At 43.2% G+C, this 26,028-nt stretch overlaps 1 protein-coding gene across 4 annotated transcripts in view; it reads right to left on the bottom strand.

Moving 5' to 3' along the window:
• Positions 1-1,369: 1,369 nt before the first annotated feature.
• LOC128831833 (transmembrane protein 68-like) overlaps positions 1,370-26,028 on the bottom strand; it is a 46,643-nt gene continuing 21,984 nt past the window's right edge. For 2 of the 4 annotated variants that reach the window (XM_054018629.1, XM_054018627.1), the window contains 5 exons: positions 22,598-22,762; positions 15,427-15,620; positions 11,571-11,631; positions 10,967-11,106; positions 1,370-2,590 (listed from right to left, as the gene is read on the bottom strand). In XM_054018629.1, coding sequence (XP_053874604.1) covers positions 2,486-2,590; positions 10,967-11,106; positions 11,571-11,631; positions 15,427-15,620; positions 22,598-22,762 — 665 coding nt within the window. In that variant the 3' untranslated portion in view covers positions 1,370-2,485. Of the gene's footprint in view, positions 2,591-10,966; positions 11,107-11,570; positions 11,632-15,426; positions 15,621-16,583; positions 17,219-22,597; positions 22,763-26,028 lie in introns of those variants that run through there. The other 2 variants (XM_054018628.1, XM_054018630.1) reach the window with 2 other exon arrangements.

Genomic DNA, 26,028 nt, shown 5'->3' with positions numbered 1-26,028 from the left:
CAGGACATCTACATAGAGCACATCACCCGCCTCCGCCAATACTGAGAGTGAGCCGGGGAGACCTTGTGCACCGACAGACCCCCCCTGCTGGACTCTATTCCCTGAACCCACCAAACCTAACTGAATCCCACCAAGTGAGGGTCACCCCATCCCCATGGTTTACAGACTGCAGTCTGCCCCAGGGTCACCCCATCCCACCAAGTGAGGGTCACCCCATCCCCATGGTTTACAGACTGCAGTCTGCCCCAGGGTCACCCCATCCCACCACGTGAGGGTCACCCCAGCCCACTTACTTATACCCATGACTGTCTCTACTTCCTGTATGGGTGATAGACCCTCACCGCTTATCGACTGTTTCCTGATCCTGCCCACCAGTTACCCACCCCTCATTGGGGACATTGCAGTCTGTATATACTATGTGTGCTGCCCAACCCCAAAACACCAACATACCCCTATACTCTGTATGTTACCCCCAATGACCAATAACTGATGCTTCAAATTTTCTGTATTTATTTTTTAAATATTCTCTAATAAAATTTAAACCTGTAATATTTACTCAGAACATGTTAGTCTACTAGACTTAGTTTAAAATTTGTTTAAAATTTTTTTAATTAGTGTGTTGCTGAAGATAATAAAATGACATCTCTAAAAATCCTTGCACAGATTTTTAGAGGCACTATCTGAGTATTCATCTGCCACCTTAAATGCTTGGATCTTCAGACATAGTTTTTGTTAAATAAATCCTTCAAAGGACCTCCCTTATCTAAAATGCACACTTTAATTTTAATTACTATAGTACAAAAAACTTGCTTCCAGAGTCTTCCTGTCCATCCCTTTCTCCCTTCACCCTCCCCCTCTTCTCTCTCCTGCCCCTTCTCCCCCCCCCCCCCCCAGTTGAAGAGAGCCCTTAAAAGGGACTGAGTGGTTTTTTCAAATGTTATTCGCTTCATTTGGGTTCAGGGATTTGGCTGGAAAGGGGTGATCATGGAGGGGAAGGAAAGAGGAGGGAGACAGTGGAGAGAGGGCGGGGCCTGGGGCAGAGCAGGGGTGGAGTATGGGCAAGGCCACAGGTGGACTGGGAAGCTAGCCTCCCCAAGCAACAGCTTCACCCACTGCCCATCACAGCAGGTAAGAGCGGGTCGGCTCCCGCACATTCAGTGCGTAATGCAGTCTTCTTAGGCAGGAGCCGTATTCAGCCTTGCACCCTAGCTGGAGTATAAACCCAGAATTATACCATCTTGCACTGCACAGGGATTTGTACAATGTAAGCTCAATAATATAGTTGCTTCCCCCTTGATGTGGGAAAGATATGCAACAGCCTTTGTTCAGAGCTGAGATTCTCCCAGACACTTCACTCAAAACACACTGATTAAGACAGAGCATAAAACCAGTTTATCAACTAACGAAAGAGATTTTAAGTGATTATAAGTGAGAGCAAACAGATCAAAACAGATGACCTAGCAAATAAACAAAAACACCTTGCTGAGTCATAGCAGCCATTACTCGTAGGCTGGCTGAAACATTATAGCTGTATAGCGTCTTCATTGTTGTACCTGAAAAGCTAGTTGTGGGTGTTACTCAGATACATAGTCAATATTCATAACTTCAGATACAGAATGATACATGCACACAAGTAAGATAATCATATTCAGCAAATCATAACTTTTCCATATAAATCTCACAAGACGTATCGTATCACAATCATACCGCTATGATGAATATGGGGTGCAGTGTCACAGTGGTATCACACTATTTAACCAGAGTACCATTTTTTTTTTTTTGCAGAGCTCATAAGGACCTCAGATATAAATATATGTACATATATTTTCCTCAATTATTAATTCAATTGCAATGTTTTAAAATTAAACAAAGGCTTTGTTCAAAGGAAAACAACTAAGGGAAAACACTCAACATTAATGCAAAGGCAATATTAATAAGTCATAACTTTACCTTTTATACATTTATGTGCACCTTTATTAAATATTAAAATATAGTTACAAGTGTGTTACACCCAGAGTGTGAGTGTGTATCTCTCTCTCTCTCATCTGGTCTGTACATGTGCAGTATTCTCCTATCAACAATTGGAAACAGACCAAATACAAGTTTTCTGATGTCGACTCCCTCTATAATCGACTTCCCACAATGTGCTCCTAATGTTACCTGAGCTCTAACTCTTATGTCAGAATGTCTATCATGTGGTTTAAGTTTCAGAGTAACAGCCGTGTTAGTCTGTATAAGGTGCCACAAGTACTCCTGTTCTTCTTCATGTGGTTTAAGAATCTCTAATCAATTTCTCTACGTATAATTAACCTCTTAATTTCCTTTTCTTTTATTATTTGGATTGAAGTTGCCAGACCACATGAGAGAGAGAGTTTAAGGCAGTGATATGATTGAATGCTTGATACATGTAGTTTGCAGTCTCTTATACTTTTAAGAAAACTACAGTTTTTCTTCCCACAAGTTACAACATATATATTTAAATATACTAGTCTTCTTTCTGATGTTTATCAAATCGTTCCAACAGAGCTCTTAGTATACTTCCTGGTAGTTTTTGGTGTCTGTCTCTTAGCGTTTCAATGGCAATCTTTGTCTGTTAAGAGAAAGAAAGAGGGGGAAACCTTTTATATTTCAAGAATCACCACTTCAGCCATCATTCTCTTCTAATTTTCCCAAGGATACTAAAGAGCCAGTCACTGGTACGGAAACCCAGAGCAAATGGGCCCAGTAAGAGGCCGGGACCCAGGTGGTCGTGGGACAGGACCCCAAATGGACCCAGACCCTGAGGGTGGAGGGTCTGGGAGACATGGGCCTGAGGGCGCAGCTCGAAGCCGCGGAGCAGGCCCACCAGAAGGCGGAGGCCAACACTCAGAAGATGGCCAGAAACTGGGAGGCTTCAGAAAGGAAGCGGGCAGCCTTGGAAAGCCAGCTTCGGGGAGCCCAGGCCAAGAGTCACCACTTCCCCAAGGGCTGGGGATTTTGAGGGGGTGGGGGTGTAGCGGGGCAGTTGCCCCACTTCTAAGCAGCAAGCCTAAGCTGATTGGGGGAAGCAACCACAGCTGAGGCCATGCCCCCACTCAGGCCACAGCTGGCCCTACAAGATGGCTGAGGGCCGAAGGCTGTGGAACTCTCTCTAGCTGTAGAGAGAGAAGGACCTGGCTGCCGGAGAGCTGAGGAGGACCAGGGATGGGAAAAGACTAGAGACGCTGGGAAGCTCCAGCCTGGAGAACCTGCAGGCCTTGCTAAAAGCCGGGAAAAGTACTGGGGTTACAGAAGTGTAGCCTGGGAATAGGTGCCCTACCCCTTTGGCAATGAGTGGTTTACAGACTGCAGTCTGCCCCAGTGAGCGGGGGCTAGATGGTGGCTGGCAGTAGCCACTGAGACAGGGTGGGGGGGTTTCCCTGGGTGGGGAGACCCAGAATGTGAGGGCACTGCCAAGGACAGCACCCCAAGGTTAAGGGTCACCGGGGTCTGGGAGGGACACGGGGGGCCAGCGGCAGGTGAGACACCAGCCTGCAGCGGGTGCTCTGGGCTGGAAGAGCTAATTCCCAACCAGAAGGAGGTGCTGCACTGGTGAGTCTTTGCACTGTTACAGGGAGGATTGGAATGTAAAACTTTTTTTTTTTTTTTTTTAGGCATGTTAAATCTCATCTACTGTAATTTTGCTCAGACTAAAATTGGATAAATATTCAGCCTCAACCCTTTCCCTTGCTCTGTTGTAATGATCAGGGCCCAGAGGGCCTTCTCTGATTATGAGCTTAATGTGTCAAAAGTGGGTAAAAGTTTATAATTGTCACAGTCACTTGCTATAGAACATTATTTAAGAAAAGAAGGAAAAAGGAGACTGAATTAAACAGAGAGGATCTACTGATAACACCCAAGGATGGTACTTAAAATCATGTCTGGTAAACAAGAGGAGTATGGGACTTGAAATCAATGGACCAAAATTGGTACTTCAGAAATTAGTCCTAACTGGTGGACAAAATAAAGAAAGGATGGGCTATTCTGCCCATCACCCCCTTTTGGGGTCCTTTTAGAGACTTTGTGAGGGAAAAGAAAAAACATTAGCGCTGCTGCTGCTCGGGGATTTTCATTGTGACACATGGACCTTAGCACACCAGTGGGGATGCCTAACCAGGGCTGTCCTTAGGCATACGTGGCTGCGCAACCAAAAATTTGGGGCACCTCTGGGTCTTAGTGTCCACCCTCCCGCCTCTTCCTATCCCTGTTCTGATCCTTCCTGCAGGCTTCCACAGTTGGCTGCTGCAGCCTGGTGCCTCTTACTCCAGAGGGGATCTCATAACTTAAAAGTGAAAGTCTTCTGGCCTGCCAGACCTATTAGCACAACACTGAAACTGTTAGAGTCATTCAAGTGGTAATGAAGCCATTTAACAGGCATTTGCCAATTCCCAGGTATATACTGTCAGTTTCTGAATTTACTGACAAAAACAGTTGTGTATTACTGTAATATTTACTCAGAACAAGTTAGTCTATGGGACCTTAGTTTAAAAAAATATTTAATTAGTGTGTTGCTGAAGATGATAAAATGATATCTCTAAAAATCCTTACACAGATTTTTAGATTCACTATCTGAGTATTCATCTTCAGCCTTAAATGCTTGGATCTTCAGACATAGTTTTTTAAATAAATCCTTCAAAGGACCACTCTTATCTAAAATACACACTTTAATTTTAATTACTATAGTACAAAAAACTGGCTTCCAAAGTCTTCCTGTCCTTTCTGTCCATCCCTGTCTCCCTTCAGTATCCTTTACTGCCTTATCCCTCCCCCCTGGGCTGCCATCGGGCCAAGAGGCACCAGTTTAATAATACTGCATAGGGCACCATAAATCCTAAGGACAGCCCTGTGCCTAACCCTCACCATTGCCCCAGCAAGGACCCCAACTTCATATGAGGTCCAACAATATCCTCCTCTCTCGTGTCCCTTTCTGTCCCTCACAATCTACCTACTGTCCCCTCTCTCTCTCTGTCTGTCTCAGCTTTCTGCCTAATCCAGAGACCAAAAGCACCACATGGACCCAACATAACAAGGTGAGATAGTCCATCCAGCTCTGCCAGTCAGGGAAGAACTGGCAGAGGTAAGGGACCTGAACAGACCAAATCGGATGATATCGCTGACTAGCCTCTTTGTATCCTGAGTACATCAACAAAAACCCTATTTCTGCCAACTTTTACTATTCCATCTCTTCTCCTCTGTCTGTTTTTGTCACAAGCAGGACTCAAAATTGAACAGCAAAACTAACTCTTCCTCACCAAGATGGGCTGCTTGACAGAGCAAGAGCCTCTAACCCATATCCTCTATCTCTGAAAAAGGAATTATTTGTTTTGCATAATCACTTAATTTCAATGCTTTTTGCCTTATTTTGATTCTTTTCCTTACATGTATCTCAGTCAATACATTTCAGCCTTTGCCATGAGTTTTCTCGTGTTTGCCACAATAACTAAGCAGCCTAAGGTCTCTGTACTCAAGACCCCAAACCTTGTTTAAACTCAGAGGGGTAGCCGTGTTAGTCTGGAGCTGTAAAAAGCAACAGAGTCCTGTGGCACCTTTTAAGATTAACAGATGTATTGGAGCATAAGCTTTCGTGGGTGAATGATGAAGTGGGCATTCACCCACAAAAGCTTGTACTCCAATACATCTGTTAGTCTTAAAAGGTGCCACAGGACTCTCTATTGCTTGTTTAAAATGGTTCATATTGTAGAACAATAATCATGTTAACACCTCCTGGTCTCTGGGCCCACTTATTCCACCCAAACTGATACTAGTTTCCCCTCAGCATCAAAATAATCTTTTAGTTAAAGAAGTCAATGGGAGCTCTTGGGTGCTCAACACTAGTGGAAAAAATCAGACTATTTAGGCACCTAACTATAGATTAGTGAGCCTAAGATTAGGCTGTGACGTTATTGACATAAACTGGGACCGTATAGATCATTGTTGCAACCAAGGTCCTGTAGTGGCACGCAAATCTTGTATAAAGGGGGTCAAATGGGGTGTCTAGGACAAGGTTATGGTTTACTGGTTATGATTATGCTGTCTATATGTGTGTATCAGTTTTGTAGTTGAAGTTATGAATATTGGCTCTATACTGTCTGTATGGAAAACTTATGCTATGCTTCTGGGTGACATCCCAGACAAGCTGAGATTAGCTCTGCCTAGCCTGCTTGATGGCCCATTAAGGACCATCAGCTATACAATGGACCCATTGAGAGAAGGCAGATACGCCTTGTAACTCAGCAAAGTATGCAGGGACTGGCCCATGTGACTCCAGACTCCATTTTGCTGTAATTTTCCACAGTAAGAACAAAGAGGTGTTCTTACACCTGGAAAAGACTATATAAGGCTGATGCCTCATCTCCATCTTGTCTTCAATCCTGCTTCTTACCTCTGGGGAACTTTGCTACAAACTGAAGCTCTGAACAAAGGATTGAGGACCCATCCCAGCTGGGGATGTATTCCAGAGACTTGATTTGAACCTGCAGTTTATTCCATCGCTGCTGCAAGCCTGAACCAAGAACTTTGCCATTACTGTATGTAATTGATTCCATTTAACCAATTTTAACTCTCATCTCTATCTTTTTCCTTTTATGAATAAACCTTTAGATTTTAGATTCTAAAGGATTGGCAGCAGCGTGATTTGTGGGTAAGATCTGACTTCTATATTGACCTGGGTCTGGGGCTTGGTCCTTTGGGATCAGGAGAACCTTGTTCTTTTACTGGGGTATTGGTTTTCATAACCATTTGTCCCCATAACGTGTGGCACTGGTGGTAATACTGGGAAACTGGAGTGTCTAAGGAGATTGCTTGTTAGACTTGCGGTTAGCCAGTGGGATGAGACCGAAGTCCTCCTCGTCTGGCTGGTTTGGTTTGCCTTAGAGGTGGAAAAACCCCAGCCTTTGGCTGTAACTGCCCTGTTTTAGCAATTTGTCCTGAGTTGGCGCTCTCAGTTGGGTTCCGCCAGAACCGCATTGTCACAGAGGCACATATATTGGCCAAGATTTTCTAAACTATTTAAATGGATGGGAGTCAGGAAATGAAAAACATTTCTGATAGTAGCATTAATCCTCACAGGGCTCCAGTAAGGCCAGAACCTCAGCCAATTCATGCCAGCTGAGGATCTGTCTCATAACATTTATCATTTGCAGATATATAACTATATATCTTGTATGTAGTGTTGTTGTGACTGCATTGGTCCCAATAATAGATAAAAACACCACATCACCCATGGGCAAAAACTTTTCCTGAAATGATCAACTCCATATCTGACCTCTCTGTCCTCGTAATCAAAGAAAAACCTGCATACCATCTTCAAAAGACGAGACTGGGAGCTTAAATTGACAACCTTGCTAGACACTAAAAATTGTGGACTTAATAGAGATGCTGGTTTTATGTCTCATTCCCACAATCTATGATCCACTAATTCTCCTTTTTCCTAAGACTGCAGATGTGGTAATTGTCCACCGCATCTTGAACAGTCTCTTGCAACATACGTTAACTTCTTATGCTTAACAATCTGCTCCACCTTCTATTAGGCAGTGACACCCTGAGTACCTTTCCCAGACCTGAAAAAGAGCTGGGTGTAGCTCAAAAGTTTCTCTTTCACCAGCAGAGGTTGGTCCAATACCTTGTCCCTATTTTGTATGTGTCCATACAAGGGAAAAAGTGACTGGATGTGGTTCCTTGTTACACAGTTTGAAGGGCTCTGCGAGGTATTTACTGTTTAGGAGGCCGAAGAGTAGGATTGACTATAATAATAGTATAGGATCAGGGGCAGACTTTCAAAATGCACAAAGGGCAGTCAATGCAAGTCAATGGGAACTGGCATCTAATTCACTTTCATCTCTTGGAAGAGCTCCTGAAATCACTGTGAAAACATTAACCTTTTCCTGATTTTTGGGTCTTTAATTTCATGTTGTATTAATATATTTTCTTAATTTTTTTTAAAATGGAAAATCAAGAGAAATTGCCTCTGAGTTTACATATTTCAAGATGACCTGCAAAGTGAAACCTTTCTGCTATTAGTTTCTTGTGACAGAGTGCTGAGGCCTGACAGGTGGGTCAGCACTCTGATCACTGTAGCCTGAATTAGTTTCCCAGTGATAGCTGATTGAGCAAGTAGCTAATCAGAAAGCTATGCTGGGGAGGCAAGGAACTAATTAGGCCTCAGTTGGCTAACCTGATAAACCAAGGAAGGAAGTGTTACAAGAGGGGAAGACTGAGCCAGACAGAAACAGCTCCCAAAACAGGGAGAGCTCATTCCCTAGGGTCCTGGTAAAGAGGGACTAAAAACTGTAGGAATTAAAAACTGATGTTGCACTGTACTGGTGTTGGGAGAAGGGTTTGTAATAAAATACAGACTGAACTCAAAGAAAGTGGGTGTAACCAGTTTCTGGGGCAGCAGAGGATGGGAACAGAGCATTATCCTGACACATTGCTCTTTTAGGATAAGTAAATAAACCAGCCTCAGGGATTTTATTTCCATGTATTTTTTTTGTTCGAAATAGACTTTTCCATTCTTTACAGGAGAACTTTAATAAAATCACTGGAAGATTAAATTAGTATTGCAGCCTTAAGTGATATCCTGAGCTAAATCTGTTTCCCTCCAAATAGTCCAAGACTACCCACAAATTGTTGTTCTCTGTGTTCCTCTCCCCCATAAATCAAACAAAGGCTAGATTTTTTTTTTTCTTAAACATAAATAGGGATTGTGTTTGAAGAGTTCAGTTTAGGATATAGCCTTGTGAGACATCACTAGTCAGTTCCAATACCAAAGACAGGGATGTGAAGACTATAGAAAATTGTCATTTCTATTGCAAAATAAACTTAACAGCCACAGAAAGATGTCTTTGGGAAAAAATGATGAGGTAATTCCTCCAAGTCAGGAGGGATCAGTAGAGGGCAAAACAAATAGTTGCCTTTGCTCTTCAGAGAACCTTTAAGATATTCCCCTGCCTCTGCTCAAAGTTAAAGTATTACAAATAATAGGAGCCTGCATGATCTTGTGTGTTCAAAGTGATATTTATCAAATAGCACTGTCAGCTATTCATCAGCAACTTAAATTCACCGGACAACTTAATCTGGGATAAATAGTAATTGCACCTCACAAATGGCATGACGTTTCACTAACAGTCATGTCTGCAAACTCCTGGATTTAGAGTCAAGCTCTGTCCCTTTCTCGGGCATCTTCATTACTGAAAGATTTTTCCAGGTCAAATTATGCCCTCGGATACAGGAGACCACTGAAACCCTGCTGCTTCAGCTTTCTGCAGGAGTGCCCCTTTACCAAGCAAATATAGGAGAACATGGAAACCTCCTAAATTCCAGGGGCTAACTTGTCATTTTGCCTGAGTAAGGCTTCTACCCTTTCCCCTTGTTCCTCTGAAAAGAAGTCACCCTTTCCTTTGTGGACTTCTCTTTGGCCTCTGCATCTATCTTACAGGATAGAACAAGGTGATGATTAGATGATTTTTTTTATTTGGAAATTTTTAAAAGGGCAAAATGTTTTTTGTTTTTTTTCCCCTTGTCCCTGGCTTTACCCATTGTACACTAAGGATGCCCTTCCCCTCTGTGGTGGTGGTGAGGGGGAAGGAGAGACAGGACGTTGATGATCTGAATCTAAGGGAAAACAAATGCTTCTCTGAACTTGTAAGTGTCTGAAATCATGTTTATGCTGGTGGGGGAATCTAACTGCTCCTGTATTCCCAGATCCAAATGAGTGGAACCTGGGAGCAGAAAAGGTATTTTGCTCCTTCAGGAAGTCAGTTTTAGAAACTGCTTTGTGCAGTTCCTCAACCGTCTTCTAACTATGTAAGCATTTATGCTTCACTTATCACTATAGAATCAAGAGATATCACAAAATAGAAAAGGATTAAAAAAAAAAAACAAGAGGAAAGAGGCAATAATTGTACAGTCCTTCTAGCCCCCGCAGAAAAAGCTTACAGAAGCTGCCTGAGGGCAAGGAGCTATGATGCAAGACATCCTGAAACAACACCTCTTATGCCTTGTGGATAAGGACCTGCCTCTGATGAAGCTAAGCAGACAAAACCTTTGCAAGGTAATCTGTGGTTTGGGGTGTAGGCTATAGGGAAGCTATGATGGCTGTGGAATGCCTATATAGCTATTCTACACTTCCTCCTTTCATTAATACAGTTACCACATAGTTTCCAGATTCCAAACAACCCAACAGGGTAAGTATTTTCTTCCCTATTGTATTGATTATAATTTGGGTGGAGGTGGGGGCTGGAAGAGGCAAAGTCTGGGAGGGAAGAATACAGGAGCACTGTTCTTTTCAGATTTCTACACTCATTGTCTAAGCTGTTAAAGAAGAGACTTGGCAGCCATGGACCATTAAAAATTCCTATAGTATTGCTGAGGAGGTCGTGCTTAATGTTTGCCCTAAACGACTTCCTCAATGAGCTACTAGTCAAGAAAGTGCAGTGAGGGAACTGTATCTGACCTCCAAATTTAATCACTTGCAACCAAAAAAATAAATCACATATTAACTATGCCCCTTCTCATGCCCCAAAGCATTGCCAGGCATTTTTTATATTAACATCATCACAAAAATAAAACAACTCTGCTGAGGGTGTCTACCTATCCCTGACCACACAGTAGTGCTGTTCCTATTTGGAGATGAGGAGTCTAATAGGAATAAGAGCAGGTGGTTAGAGATAGGAAGTTTGTGTTAGCTCTCTAATTCCAACTGTGTTCCACAGTTTGCAGCAGTAGATCCTTTTCTCCTCTCCCCTTTGGATCTCCGAGAAGAACTTCCTGCTAACTTGATGAGTCTCTCCTGGGTCATTCAGACCCATTAGTCTTTCAGGACTGGCACAGCTCAGATGACTATAGATGTGTTTGGACTGGGGTCTGATATTGGAACCTAAGTAGTATTTTCACTCAGATCAAAATAAAATGACAAGTCTTATAATCAAGATACCAAGAGCCAACTTACCTTTTCAACTAGTTCCGTAGCTGTTATATTTGGATCATATGGAATGGGATCTCCAACATATGTGCGAAGTTTGACTGGGAACCCTCCATATCCAGGAATGAGTAGCACTCGAGAACGTTCATAGAACCACCTGAAAAACCCTGTGAATTAGAAAAAGGGGAGGGGAGGTTTACATTTTGAGAGAGAACCTTAGAAGTCAGCAGTGTCCCTGAATCACAATGGTGTCTGGACTGCAATTAAAACATTTTAAATGATATGGGTGTTTGATGAAAGGCTACATAAAGTAGGTCAAACAATATGCAGGCCACATATTCTTGAAAATAATTATCTACTCATACATTACCTCCTGCCTATTCATTATCAGGTTAAATGGGTCACCATGTAGAGAACAATTAATGCTTAGTCCAATAAATGCATATTCAGATTAGATAACCCATGTGCACTTCAGTTTACATGACAAAGAAACAGTTACTAGAGTTAAAAGAGAAAAAAAGATTCGAAAGAAATTCACAAGACTCGTATTTCCCAGAAACAGTTGATTTTGAAAATATAAATAAAAGAAAACTCCAAGAATTTGAAAAGATGCATATAAAGTAAATCATACCTATTTTTCCAAATGTCCTATATCCTTCCCGAATATTCTGTGTAAACAAAGGGATGATGGGCTAAGAAATGAGGAAAAAGAAGTGGTAAGACTAAGTTCAGCCTCAGTTTTTGTTTTAAATATTTCATCATCTCTGTAGAGAGGCATTCTGCATCTATGTCATGTGGTTATAGTCCACTTTACCATCCTATTAAATCAAAATGAAACTGATAAGTTATCATGACTAGAAACTCAAAAGGAGTCGCATGTTTGTCAGGAAAAACTACAGCTAGTTATGTACCAGGTGAGGCTTCATTTTCTGACATTTCTTAGAACCTTCCTCACATGTTGCTGTTATCACGATGAACACCAAAACAACACTGACAGGGTAACATTTAGAAGCAGAAAAAATAATTCCACAGATATCAGAATTATCAGTTTCATGAGTTTGTTCAGCAGTTTTTTTCAGTGCCTAAGAAGTCAGAGTACTAGTGAGTTAGACAAAATAATAATAATTAATAATCATCCAGACATATATTATTTTGGTAACAAAATCTTGCAAAAGTCCTATAGAAAACAGACTATGCAATGTAAGAGTCCCACTTTTACTATGAAACACCTGCAAATCTTGGGGAAGGGGACAAGAAAGGATGATCATGCATAACTGAATGTTTCCTTTCTAATGCCTTTAATACTAAATAGTTTTAAGAAACTGTAATTTCTCAGAAACTTATTTCCCCTCAAATATGATACAGATTGTCCCTCTGATGCACATATTGAGCTAGTATAGGTCACATCACGTCACAGCAGAGGTTCTTCCTAAATAGGGTGACCAGATATCCCAATTTGATAGAGATATGCCCGATTTTTTGGGTCTTTTTCTTATATAGGCTCCTATTACCCCCCCCCCCCCCCAGTCCTGATTTTTCACATTTGCTGGCTGGTCACCCTATTCCTAAATCTTATGTTGTGACAGTGTCTTCATTATTGTCATTCTAGATCGAGTGCCAACCATGTACATAGCATGGTATAGAACTTTGCTTCCATTTCCATCACATGTCCTATGCTGCATAACCAGACACTAGAAAGTGGGGAGAGATTCATAACTTCCATGTTCTTACTATAGTATATTTGCCTGCTAGAAAGAACAGGCCCAATCCTCTTTTGCACCAGTTCTTCCTAAAGCTGGCTTAACCAGCCACATGTGGAGTTCTTCTGCCTATGAAGTGACCCAAAGACATCAGAGCAGCTCTCATTACACCTTCTTCTCCAACTCCCAGCATGGGGGAGGAGGAGTAGCTGGGGAAAAGAAAGCATGACTAGGGGGTGTCTACACCCTGGAGATCCATGGTTGCCATTATGGTCCCTTGAGGCCAAGGGCAGCCTACTTAAAATAGAGCGTCCTCAAAGCGTCACCAACACTGAGGCCCAGTAGCCCCAGGGTCAGGAGAGTGCAAAGATGACAAATCTACTTTTGCACCTCCCATGTTGAGATGCACTGAGCACAGATCAGATACAGCCCAAGATCTGGGTCAAAACTTTTAAGAAAAGTTTTGAGATTTTCCATTTAAGTTGCTATTGTTTATTCCTAAACATGCCTCCTGCAGGGAGAACTTACCATTTCTCAGTCCATTAATGTTTTTGGTATCATTAATAATTTTCTGTCAATAATTCTGTATTTTCAGGTAATGCCAAATTATATTTTCTAAGTCGCCTATCACACTGCACTACTTATGTGGCAGTAATTTCAGGGACAACAGTCTTATAGGGAGGGGTATGATAGAATCTATATTATGGAGACACAGACAATAGGACATCTACTCAGTTTTCCACTTAAAGCAAGGATTCAACCTGTTTGCTTTGTAATAAGGACTCCCAAATTTACAGCATGTAATTGTGACTAAAGATTGACTTGAAGACTCAGAAAACCCAATCTGATAATTTATAAAATGAGAAATTAATTAAAAGTGGGCCTTTAAGACATTATTATTTTAGTCCCTTCCACTAAAAATATGTGTTAGTACTAACCCTTTACATTTTTGAGATGGAAAAACAAGAATTCTCAAAATTGGAGATCTCTACTGCTTCTACAACAGCCCACAGAAAGGCATGCTTTGATACAATATTGTCAATACAAACTTTATTCATCATATTTTTATACACAGACACACACACTCGCTCTTATGGTATGTATACATAAACTCTGTTCTAGAGCATGAATACAGACTATTTGAGTAAAATTATAATCTCTCTCTAGAATGTAGCTTGCACTATACCATCATTAATTGCAGTTCAGTGCTAGCTTTTAGGTATTTTTTTTTTCATATTTCCCTACTTCTTTTTTAAAATAGTTAAGCTATCTTTAGTTCAAGGACCCAATTAAAGACCCCTATCACAAAATACCTTTGACAGGTGGGTAAGGATCTAAGGACAAGTCAACAATTGAAATGCTGCATTGGTGAAGCCAGCTGTGACCACGATAGCGCTTAAATAAAGACACTCTATGCTGATGGGAGACAGTGTAGTTAATTCACCTGCCCAAGAGGCAGTAGCTACATCTACGGGAGAGGCTCTCCTGCTGACAAAGCACTGTCTACACTGGCAGTTACGATGGATTTTTCACACCCCTGAGCAACACAGTTATACTAATGTAAGTCTGTAGTGTAGACCAGACCTAAGGGAAGATGAACAAAAACTGTTTTATTCCATTGGGGAGACAAGGAGGGTGAGGTAATATAGGGTTACCATATTTCAACAATCAAAAAAGAGGACACGGGGTGCCGCCCTAGCCCCGCCCCCTCCCACTTCCCGCCCCTCTCAGAATCCCCCTACTTCCTACCTGTCCCCCCACACCCTAACTGCCCCCAGGACCCCACCCCCTATCTAAGTCTTCCTGCTCCCTGTCCCCTGACTACCCCAACCACTCTCTACACCCCCTTCTCCTGACACCCCCCCCCCCCCAGAACCACTGACCAATCTAACCACCCTGTTCCCTGTCCCTTGCCTGCCCCAACCGCTCTCCACACCCCCTTCTCCTGACAGCCCCCCTAGAATCCCCGACCAATCTAACCCCCCGTTCCCTGTCCCTTGCCTATCCCCTGCCACCAGGCTGAGGGGGAGTTGCGGGCTCCAAGTGCAGCCAAACAAATAAGGCACTGCTCTGCAGGGAAGGAGGGAGCGGGGGAGGGACTCTGGCTGCTAGAGGCCCCAGTGGCTGCGAGTGGCTTTCAATCAGGCACAGCCGTCCAATCAGCCACACCACATTCTGCATGAGGGAAAGGGGGAAATCCCGGACATTTCTATCTTATTAGAAATCCCCCCCGGACGGCCATTTAAAGCTAAAAAAGCCGGACATGCCCGGGGAAACCCGGACGGATGGTAACCCTAGGTAATATCTTTCATTGGACCAGCTTCTGTTGGTGAGAGAGAGAAGCTTTTGAGCTACATAGAGCTCTTATTCAGGTCTTGTAAAGGTATTCCCAGCACCACAGCAAAATCATGGGTGGTGGCTGAAGTTTCCCCTGGGGAATGCTAGCTGCCTATCCTGCCTCTTCTACCCTCAGCCCCACACACACTCCACCCCCGGGCCCCACTCCTACTCGACTCCAGGCCTGGCCCTCTCCTTGCTCAGCACCCGGTCCGCCACTCGCCTCCTCAACCCCTGGCCCGGCGCTCGCCTCCTCACCCCCTGGCCTGCTGCTCACCTCCTTTCAGAGTGAAAAGCATGAGTATTGAAAGCTTCAGTTAAAGAGCTAGTCTCTGTAGCTAGCAGCTGTAATAGACTCATTTTTTGTGGTTTGGGCGCAGAGACGGGCATGTAACACACAATGATCAGTGGGTTAAACATATTTATATACACACGCAAGAAACCACTCACCACTTTTGCATCTATAGCCACTTGAGCAAAGCCTTTGCGATTACCCCACAGGAGGTTGTAGTTTTCATCACTAAAGAATGCTTCTCGACTTCCACCTGGTGAGACACCCAATAAGTTGCCTTTCTTCAGAATTTCAACACTTTCGTCTCTTCCACTATGTACTGCAGGGAACAGGTTAAAAAGCAGTTCTATTCCTGCAATAAATATAACCAATAGAGATCAATATGGTACATTAGACCTCATTACATAATTATTACTTACACATACTGTAAATAAAACCCAATCAAAAACTCCCCACACCCACCCACCCCTTCAGCATTTTTTAAGTGCGTCTACATATTACGACAGAGGGTCCTGTGGCACCTTTAAGACTAACAGAAGTATTGGGAGCATAAGCTTTCGTGGGTAAGAACCTCACTTCTTCAGATGCAAGTAATGGAAATCTCCAGAGGCAGGTATAAATCAGTATGGAGATAACGAGATTAGTTATCTCCATACTGATTTATACCTGCCTCTGGAGATTTCCATTACTTGCATCTGAAGAAGTGAGGTTCTTACCCACGAAAGCTTATGCTCCCAATACTTCTGTTAGTCTTAAAGGTGCCACAGGACCCTCTGTTGCTTTTTACAGATTCAGACTAACATGGCTACCCCTCTGATACTCTACATATTACATATCTGATAAAACTGGAGATGTCATAGTCATCAGTAATAAATCCAGTATAAATACTCAGATATTAGCAGTTACAGCTTCAACCCACAGTAGCATAGAAATGTACTTGCACTTTCCAAGTGTGGCAGAGTTCCAGCCATAATAACTAGCAGTGCCCATTGGAGAGCTCACGTATCCCTTCCTATCCTTCCTTTCCCTGGTTCCGGAACAGTCTAGGGGCCAGGCTATAAAAGGGGCACGGTGATCCACAGCTGCCTCTCCAGACATTTGATACAGATGCTAAAACCCCCTCACATAGTTCTTCAGGTGGAGCTAAGGATAGGAGTTAATTTATAGTGTAGTCAGTTAGGGCAGTTTAGTTTTAAAGTAAGAATTTTAATAAATAATTCAAATGGTGGCTCTGAAGAGGAAACCTGGATTCAAACATGTCTCCTGTCTGGAGGTGTTTTCCACATCAGATGCATATTCTGGATGCCTTACTTACTTTGGAAAGGGATGCCCTTCATCGAAGTGCTCAATCTCTGTCATGTGTACTCCAAGAGCTAAGAAGGAGAGCCAGCTAACACAGAAGCTGAAAAGACATCAGATACAGGGGATAGGCAGAGAACATCCTCTAGGTCAGGATAAATAGAAACCTTATGGACCTCCATCCATTCTGATTGTACCTTCAACTCCAGCAGCCTCTGCTGTGCTACCTTCAAAGAAAGGGAAGGATGTGGCTAAGAAGGTCTCCAAGTCTGTGGATCTGCATCAAGATGAGATAAATGTGCTTTGGAAATGGCCTCTGCTAGCAGAGCCATTTCGAGAATGAGAACTTTATCTATGGCACATACAAGTTCTGTGAGCAGAGCTAAGACACAGGTATGAAATCATTCAGAAACAGTGCATAACCAGGTACCTAATACTTTTGACTCTTAAACCTGCGATTTAGGGAGTGCAACCCCAGCCAGTGAGACTGCTCTTGTGCAACATTCTGAATCCACCTCCCTACTCATTATCCCACAGTAATGGCTCAGCTCCATCCTGCTTGAGTCCTCATCAGTCTTGGATCCAGCAAAAGATCAACAGCAAATAAGAGGAGCTCTTCTCCAATGCTCCCTTCTTTACCTCCAGAGGATAAGAAGAGAAGAGAGGAACAGCTATTTTCACTACTGGTTCTGCCCTCAAGACACCTTTCAAGTCTCTGAATGTATTATTTCTATGATCAGTTCTACGAGGTCCACCACAGTCACCTCTATGCTCACCATTGGATACAAGATCGGAATAGCTATCAGCAGATACCATCATGCCCTTCTCGACTGCCCTTCAAGAAATATCAGAACCCTAAATCCTTTCAGCATTATGGTCAAGGGTATTAATCAGATCCAGTGACTGAATCCTGGCCAGAATGGCATTGACTGTTTTGACCCTATTGGTTGGCTCCATATTACACATATTACTTGTAACTCAAGAGACCACATAAAGGATGTCTATAACTACTGTAGAGGTCTGTGGCCATCGCTCCCCATCAGTCTTGGAGGGATGCCACGCACCCCACACTACCACTTATCTATAAAGGCAAGGCTCAATGGGGAATTAGCAGTATCAGGGCTCTCGCCCTTGGGATGGGGCAGAGCAAGAAGCAGTCTCAGAGCTCTGGCCCTCTGGGTAGGGCAGAGCAAGAAGCAGTCTATAAGGCTCTGACCCTCTGGGCAGGGAAGAGCACTAAGTAGTCTATTGCCTACCCTCAGGCTCAGGAGGATAGGTAGAAAACACTGGCCTCTTGGCCTAAAGTGGGTAGACGGCCACCCCAGGGTGAGGCAGCCGCATGGGGTAGGTGGACCCAGGCCCACCCTACTCCACCAGGTCCTAGCCCAGGGTCCTAACAGTGGCGGATGGTTCTGCCACTGGGTCAGCGGGGATCCATCTGAAACACACTGACCTGAATTCTGCCAACAAAACTGGATTATCATCTGGTATCCCTCTGCTACTTCCTACTACCCCTTTGGCATATACCTCTATCTCCTGGGATTCCTGTATCTTCCCTGGGTACACAGCCAACGGCAGTCCCAATAGCTCCACCGGGTCCTGGTCTGTCAGTAGTCCTGGTACGTCCTCTGGGTCCTAAGTACAGCAGAGCTCCATCTCGGGCATAGGGCTCAGCAGCAGGAAAGCAACGTCTACTTCCTTTTCCAGCTCTTGTGCAACTGAGCTGCAGGACCCACCTTTTAAGGTTCCTGTACTGTCCCTCTGCTTCCTGCGGGGTGGGTGTGGCTTACCTAGCTCTGCCCACCATGGGATGAAGAGTGGTTTATCCCCATCAGTCTCAGAGGGAGGCCATGCCCCTCTCACTACAACTACGTTTTCTGAATTGGAGATTCTCAGACCTGACTATGGAAGGTAATTATCACCCTCAATTGCCTTCTGTGACAGCAAACACTTTGTCTGAAGAGGAGGAACATATTCAGATAACAAGACATTCAAATCCAGGCCAATAACTTCCCCAAAATAATTGCTAGAGCAGGGGTTGTCAAACTGGGGGTCGGGACCCCTTGGGGGGAAGAGGGGGGTTGCAAGCTGTCATAGACCACTAAATTTCTGCAAAATAATTCCTAGAGGATATATTATAGAAAAACACCCAATCTTGATATGAAAATTGTCAGTGATGGAAACTCCATCGCAACACTTGGTAAATTTCTCTAATGGTTAATTATCTTCATTGTTAAAAATGTACACCTTATCTCCAGTGTGAATTTGTCTAGTTTCATCTTCCAGCTATTGGATCGTATTATACTCCTCTCTGCTAGACTGAAGAGCTCAATATTAAATATTTGTTCCCAATCTAGGTACTTATTGACTATAATCAAGTTATCTCTTAACCTTCTCTTTGTTAAGGTAAATAGATTGAGCTGTGAGTCTCTCACTATAAGGCATGTTGTCTAATCCTTTAACCATTCTTGTGGCTCTTCTCTGAACCCTCTCCGATTTATCAACATCCTTCTTGAATTGTGAGCACCAGAACTGGACACAGTACTCCAGCAGCAGTAACAGCAGTGCCAAATACAGAGGTAAAATAGCGTCTCTGCTCCTACTCAACATTCCCGCTTATTCATCCAAGGATCACATTAGTCCTTTTGGCCAGAGCATCACCCTGGGAGGTCATATGCAGCAGATGCTCCACCATGACCCCCAAATCTTTTTCAGAATCACTGCTTTCCAGGATGGAGTATCCCATCCTGTCAGTACAGCCGATGTTCTTTGTTCCTAGAGGTATAAATTTACATTTAGCCGTATTAAAACACATATTGTTTGCTTCTGCCCAGTTTATGAAGTGGGCCTCATTGCTCTCAACCAGTGACCTGTCCTCTTCATTATTTACTACTCCCCCAAGTCTGCAAACTTTATCACGGATGATTTTATGTTTTCTCCCAGGTCACCGATAAACATGTTAAATAGTATAGGACCAAGAACTGATCCCTCTGGGACCCCACTGGAAATACACCCACTCAATGACAATCCCCGTTAACAATTATATTTTGAGACCTATCAATTCACAACCTCTTTCCAAAGCATTTGGAAACACATCTATATCATCCCCTTCTCTAAAATGGGGAAGTAATTTGGAGTCTATACCACCTACCAGGACAAGTACCGGAGGACTAGTTCTACCTACTGCAGAAGTGGGAAAATTACAATCCGCGGGACCCGCCTGCCCGGCCCCTGAGTTCTTGGCCCAGGACGCTAGTCCCCGGCCCCTCCCCTGCTGCTCCCCCTCCCCCGCAGCCTCAGCTCACTGCGCCGCCAGTGCAATGCTCTGGCCAGCAGTGCAGTTGCAGAGCCGCAGCCTGACCCGGTGCTCCGTGCTGTGCGGTGGTGTGGCTGGCTCCAGCTGGGCAGCGCGGCTGCCTGTCCTGGTGCTCTGGGAGGTGTGGCTGTAGCGCCGCCAGCCACCGGTGCTCCAGGCACTGCGGTAAGGGGATGGGGGAGTTGGATAGAGGGCAGGGGAGTTCGGGGTGGTGGTCAGGAGGCAGGGCGGTCAGAGGGCGGGGAACGGGGGGGTTGAATGGGGGCAGGAGTCCCGGGGGGGGGCAATCAGGAATGTGAGGGGGGGGTTGGATGGGACAATGGGGGGCAGTCGGGGATGGGGGGATGGATGGGGCAGGACTCCCGGGGGGACTATGCCACACCTGGCTGTTTGGGGAGGCACAGCCTCCCCTAACCGGTCTTCCATGCAATTTCAAAAACCCGATGTGGCCCTCAGGCCAAAAAGTTTGCCCGCCCCAACCTACTGGATAAGGACTTGGAAGCAGTTTGTCTTTCTTTCTCTCCTCATGCTGGTACTACTTCTCCTTTTCTTCTCTCCTGTACTTATGCTGTTTCTCCTGGTCTTCTCTCTCTTGTTCCCGGTCTGCTAGCTGCTGCATTTCCAGATGCAGTTTGTCCCTTTCCAGCTGCAGATTCTCCTGATCTATTTGTAGATCCGTCTCTGATCCTAGTTGCAGTGATGCACTCAGACTACATAGAAAAGAGGTAGTGCCTCTGCCAGCCACTTACCTGCTTCCCTCCAAGGAGCTGGCTCCAAGATTTACCCTGCCAGCTGTACCCTCTGCCAGTGGGCTGGAAATTCCCTGCAGACCTGGACCATTATTCCTCTTCTGTTCATTAGAATACAGCAAACCTACTAACTGTGTTTTCTTCAGATCCTCAATGCTGAGCTGCCTTTCTGTGCACACCTCAACCAGCCAAGGTCTCCTCAGCTGTTCATAATTCATCTTCCCCTGTCTCTTTTCACAAAACTTTCCCGAAAAGATTGAGACTTTTCTCTGTACTTCTCCTTTCTAGGGTACTTACTTCCACTGCAATTCACACTGATACAGATCACACACACACACATACACAACAATCATATATGTCACAGTTCAGGGCACCTGTACATCCCCTCAGTGGTCCAGTAAGGGCACCCACTCTCGAGCTTCTGGCTCCCCAGCCATTGCTTTTGGATTGAGCATTGGGTGGAGACATGCATCTCTCTCCTTTCTGACCAGGGTATTTCCAGGGCTGAACCACCCCTGACAAAACACAGGCTGCCTAAGCAGGCTTGTTTTGCCTTCTCTTCAGAGATGGTTAACAGTGTAATTACCACTATTAATCTACCAAACATCTCTTTTTAAACAAGCCTGTTTTAGTCTTAACACAAAAGCAATACAGAGAAAACACAGTAAAAACAACACAAAGACCTACATGCGTGCTAATAAGCTTACTAGAGATCACTCCAAATCCAATAAGGGCTCTGGCAGGAGCAATCCTTCAAACCCCACACGAGTTTTCCTATGGTTTCAAATTCATAACACCCTTTGCTCAGAACAGGAACCCAGACTTTTGGGGCCTAAGTAGGCCAAAGTCCTTCCAACCTTCCCTAAGGATTGGGACCTTCCGTGGACCACAGATCCTGTCCGACTGTTGGATCAGAAAGAAGGCCCTGAATCAGTTTACCACCAGACCATTTAACCAAAAACTCTTCTTTTGTCTCTTGGTCCCTGAAGAATCCAGTTTGAACTAGTTTAGGCAAACCTCGCCAGCGGCTGGTGCTTCTCTAGAGATTTTGCAACCTGTGTGACTTTGACTAATCACCCCATATTGTTCATAGTTCTGGGGGGAGCTATATTTACCCTTGCCATGGAAATACACGCAATCCCTGCCCCGTGAGGATACATAAACAATTCATTTAATACAATAGGTTCCAAAGATTTTAAAACTTGATTCAGTAAAGTTCATCCAGGATATTTCAGGAGATTACCCTATTTATCACACATCCCATGACTGTGAATATGCAGAGTCCATCTTGAAGAATCTCAGTTACAAGTAATCAATCTTCATTTTCAGAACATCAATTGGAAGAAGCCAGGAAAACAAAATTATGAAAGAAAATGTGCTGGAAGACTACATACAAAGACTATAGGCAAAATTCACCCTTGGTACAACTTCATTAACTTCAATGGAATTACATCAAGGATAGATTTTGCCTTCCGAGTCCAAATGTGCTTGTGTAATGCAAGTTACTGGTTCCTAATGACAACCTTAACAATGACATAGGATTTCTATTTAAGAACAATGGAGCAATTTACCACACTGAGAAAATAAGTTTGTTAGAATAGTTTATATTTTAGGATTGGCTCTAAAAGAGCTAATAATAAAACTCGTTAAATGTTGCATTCTTCCAATTTATAACAGTCAATCATACCAATAAAAAGAGAACAGAAAGAACATAGTTCATTTTTATGTTAAACCTACATGCAAAGTTTTTTGAAATCTAGAAACCTTTAGCTATAATGAAATTCAAAAGACCACAGAGTTTCTCAAATGCTTGAAATTATACTATTTTCTGTAGTGCATACCTGGAAAGCATTTTGTTTAAGTCTCAATATTTGTAATAATGTATGTATCTCTAAAATGGTATGAATTAATATCTCAGAATTCAAAATATTACTAACTCTCTTATTTACAATAAAAATACTTTACCTGGTAACTTAGCAAAGAAGCGATCAACTGCTGAGTAACAAAGTCTTCCCGTCTGTATATAAAGATTACTGATAAAGAAGCAGTAGTCTAAAGGAATGGCTCCATGGTAATAAACTATAAGCCCTGGTCCTTCCGGAATTTTTTCAATACCATGAAGCTCATAACCTGTCAAGAGTACAAAGTACAATAGTTTCAATACTAGCTTTATACCAGTCAACCTGTGATATAACATAAACTCCTTACTAGAGTTGTGGAAACTCTTGATGATATGTGAGGAAGCTGTACCAGGAGTAAGTTTTAGCATAACAATTAACTCTTGGTTCTGATAGTCAAACATTTCACTTGATAGTCAAAATGCAGTGAGAAAATGGCAGCCTTATTCTTGATTTCCTGCATCACTGAACCATATGTCAGCCCACAGAGGCCTAAAGTTTGGGTGCAGTTTTGAGTCATTGTTCTTATTTTTGTAATTGTGACCATAATTGAAAAGGAGTCAGAAATCAAGGAAAAAATTCTTACCTGTAAATGGCATTTGTGACATACCCAGAGTACAATCTAGACTGGTGAGTAGCTGTTTCACGCCTGCCTGGTGTGCCCTTTACACTGCTTTGCAGCTGTAGCTTCCCATCGGGACTGCTCACAAACAGCCTCCAGCATGTAAGTCACTCCTGGCTATATCTGTGTGCACTTGCAGCCTGCCAGTCACACCTAGGCTTTTACCAGCCTGAATTATGCTGCAGGGTGATGCCAGCATACTCCCAGTCCCAGATTTTCCCCGGAAATGTATGTCTTCTACTGCCCAGTCCTTCTCTGGACAATACAGGTTTATAGATAGTCCATCATTCTATTAACAGAAATGATATGCACAAATCTTGTTATCTCAAGTGGAGTTTCCCAAACATTTCAATTCAAACACACTAGTTTAGATAAAACAATAAAACAAGTTTATTAACTACAAAGAGATAGATTTTAAGTGAATATAAGGAATAAGGCATAAAAGTCAGAAATGGTTAGAAAAAAATTAAAATGCAAATAGTTCCTAATTTAACAAACTATGTTAAATTCAAAGCAAAGTTATTCTTACCACATGTTCTCAACAGTCTTACTGACCAAACTCCTAAGGCCAGGATCCCTTGTTCTGTGTAATGGCTGTTTCCTTTTTTCTTTCTAGTGCACTGAATTGATGGACAGAGAATGAGAGAGGAGGTTGGGTGCGGTCCTGTGGGGTGTCTGCCCCCTTCTTTTTTATCGTCCTGTCCTCCACTTGAGAAGTATTTCTACCTGGGAGCATGGTGCCGGGAAAACTGTGTAAACAGGAACCTTTGCTAAAATGTACATTTTCTGCCCATGACCTTTTTCCTGCCAATGAATAGCCACTTATCAGGTAATGGCCCATTGACTTTGTTTATACTGGCTGATGCGTTAGCTTGACCTTTGTTCTGAGGAACTGGTTTTACCACTCCCCAGACTTGGAAAATGTTTTAGTACCATCATACAGTGGAATCTGATAACTTTACATACAATGTTACCACACATATTTTGCCAGGACAATAATGACCATCAGATTATGAGTTTTCAAATGATACGTCAGAAGGCATACTTTGTGAAAAGATTATAATAGTGTAAATACAAGCGTACAGTCCATCACAGTATTCAATTAAAGTTCCAGGCTATTCTCTAACTTGATGGGCTTTTTGTTCATGTCACACTTGGATAGTGTGACGCTCTGTACCTCGGGGGGACACCCAGCACTCCCATGTTCATTCTTGTAAAATGATAGTGTGGTATCCAATGCAAAGTTTGTCATGTTGGGTATCTTCGGAAGGCTCATGATGCACTAAGCATTGTTGTTATAGTGATGTTATAGTAATTGTTACAGTAATGTTATAGGTTATAATTTCATCTATATAATTATGAGGCTGAAAATGTATCCTCGTGGCTTAAAATAAGCCCAGGCAAAAACTCTCCAAGAGCAGAGAGGCAGTTCACACCTCATCAGGGCAGGTATGAGACAAACCTAGCCCAGCCTCACAGGAACAAAGGACGCTGGCCTGGGTAGCAACAAAAGGATCTGTTCGAGTGAGTCACCCCCCCACCCCATTTCTTTGGTCAGTATGGAACTGCAATTGTTTATTCTACCTGAAGCAGTGCATTTGGTTTGAAGCAGGTCAGAAACTCCCCTTGGGATAACAAGCCTGGTACATATCAATTTCTTTGTTAAATTGACAAACTCATATAAGCTTGCAGTGTCCAGTGGGTATAACTAGACACTGCAAGACGGAGGTTCCTAGGGTTGTGTCTGGGACCGGAGATATTGGCTAGTGTCATTCAGTTGCACAATCCAAGGAGCAGCTTACATGCTAGAGGCAGTGCATGAACAGCCCAGGAGTGGGAGGTTCTCACAGCAGAGCAGGGGAAGGCTGGTTCCCAGAGTCAAGGATTGGAGTGACCTAGTAGATCACCAGGCCCGATAACACCAGAGGGGAACATCACAGATAGTTATTAGCAACCAATGAAACTACAGAATGTTGAGCATCAATTCAAATGAATAAGCCTTCTGCTAGTTTTCCAGACTTGTGTATGCTAAAGCTCTAAAAACTAAAAACAATTCAAACCTCGATGAGAGGCACATGGATGGGATTAAAAAAAAAAATTGCACTCAAAGAAAATCTAAAGTGGGGGAAAATATCTCTAGAACTCAAAAGTGAAATCATTAGTAAAAACAAACCCCAAAAACAAAATAGAACCATGAAGCCAATGTTCACTGAAAGGATGTCAAAGCCTAGAACAGTAATAAAACAATAGAAAAATCACTGCATAATTAGAATGACTATAGGGCTGGAAATACAAAGAAAGGCCTAGTGAACTGAAACATACCATGTCCTATTAACTATCTTTAACTGTTCAAGTTGACCTAACAATGCACCAGCTCAAGTATTGGCTTTGGAGATGCTGGGTTATTTCCTCCAGCTTCAGATTGGTGGATGACAGCTCAGAGATCAGTGACAATCAGAGATATGTGAAGGACCATAGTTTTCCTCTAAACCTTCTCATGACTGCAGAGGACTTAGGAAAATACACTGGAGGAGGTCTGGAACACTGGGGAAGAGCTCAGCATTTGCACAGTCTACTCACTGGAAGGCAATGTGAGAATGAAGAGCTAAGAAGAGGCTTGAGATCAAAGTCTCAAATGGCTTTCAAAAATTCAGTAATCTCATTGGTCACTTGTGCCTATTTAAGTGTGATGTAAACAGAAAACCCATCAAGTTAGAAACTGGCCTTCTTCACTCAGAGACAGGGAGGATAGATGGGAAAATGTTAAATTTCAGTCACTGAGTGAGACGCAGTTGATGGCTCAGATTCTAATCCTGATCAGTTGCAATAAAATAAGCTGTCATGGAAATTGCTTATCAAATCTACCCCATCAGAAA

This window comes from Malaclemys terrapin, chromosome 2, assembly GCF_027887155.1.
Source record: "Malaclemys terrapin pileata isolate rMalTer1 chromosome 2, rMalTer1.hap1, whole genome shotgun sequence".
NCBI lineage: Eukaryota > Metazoa > Chordata > Testudines > Emydidae > Malaclemys > Malaclemys terrapin.
The sequence above is the reverse complement of the archived record's forward strand: the minus strand, read 5'-3'. Positions and strand labels throughout refer to the sequence as shown.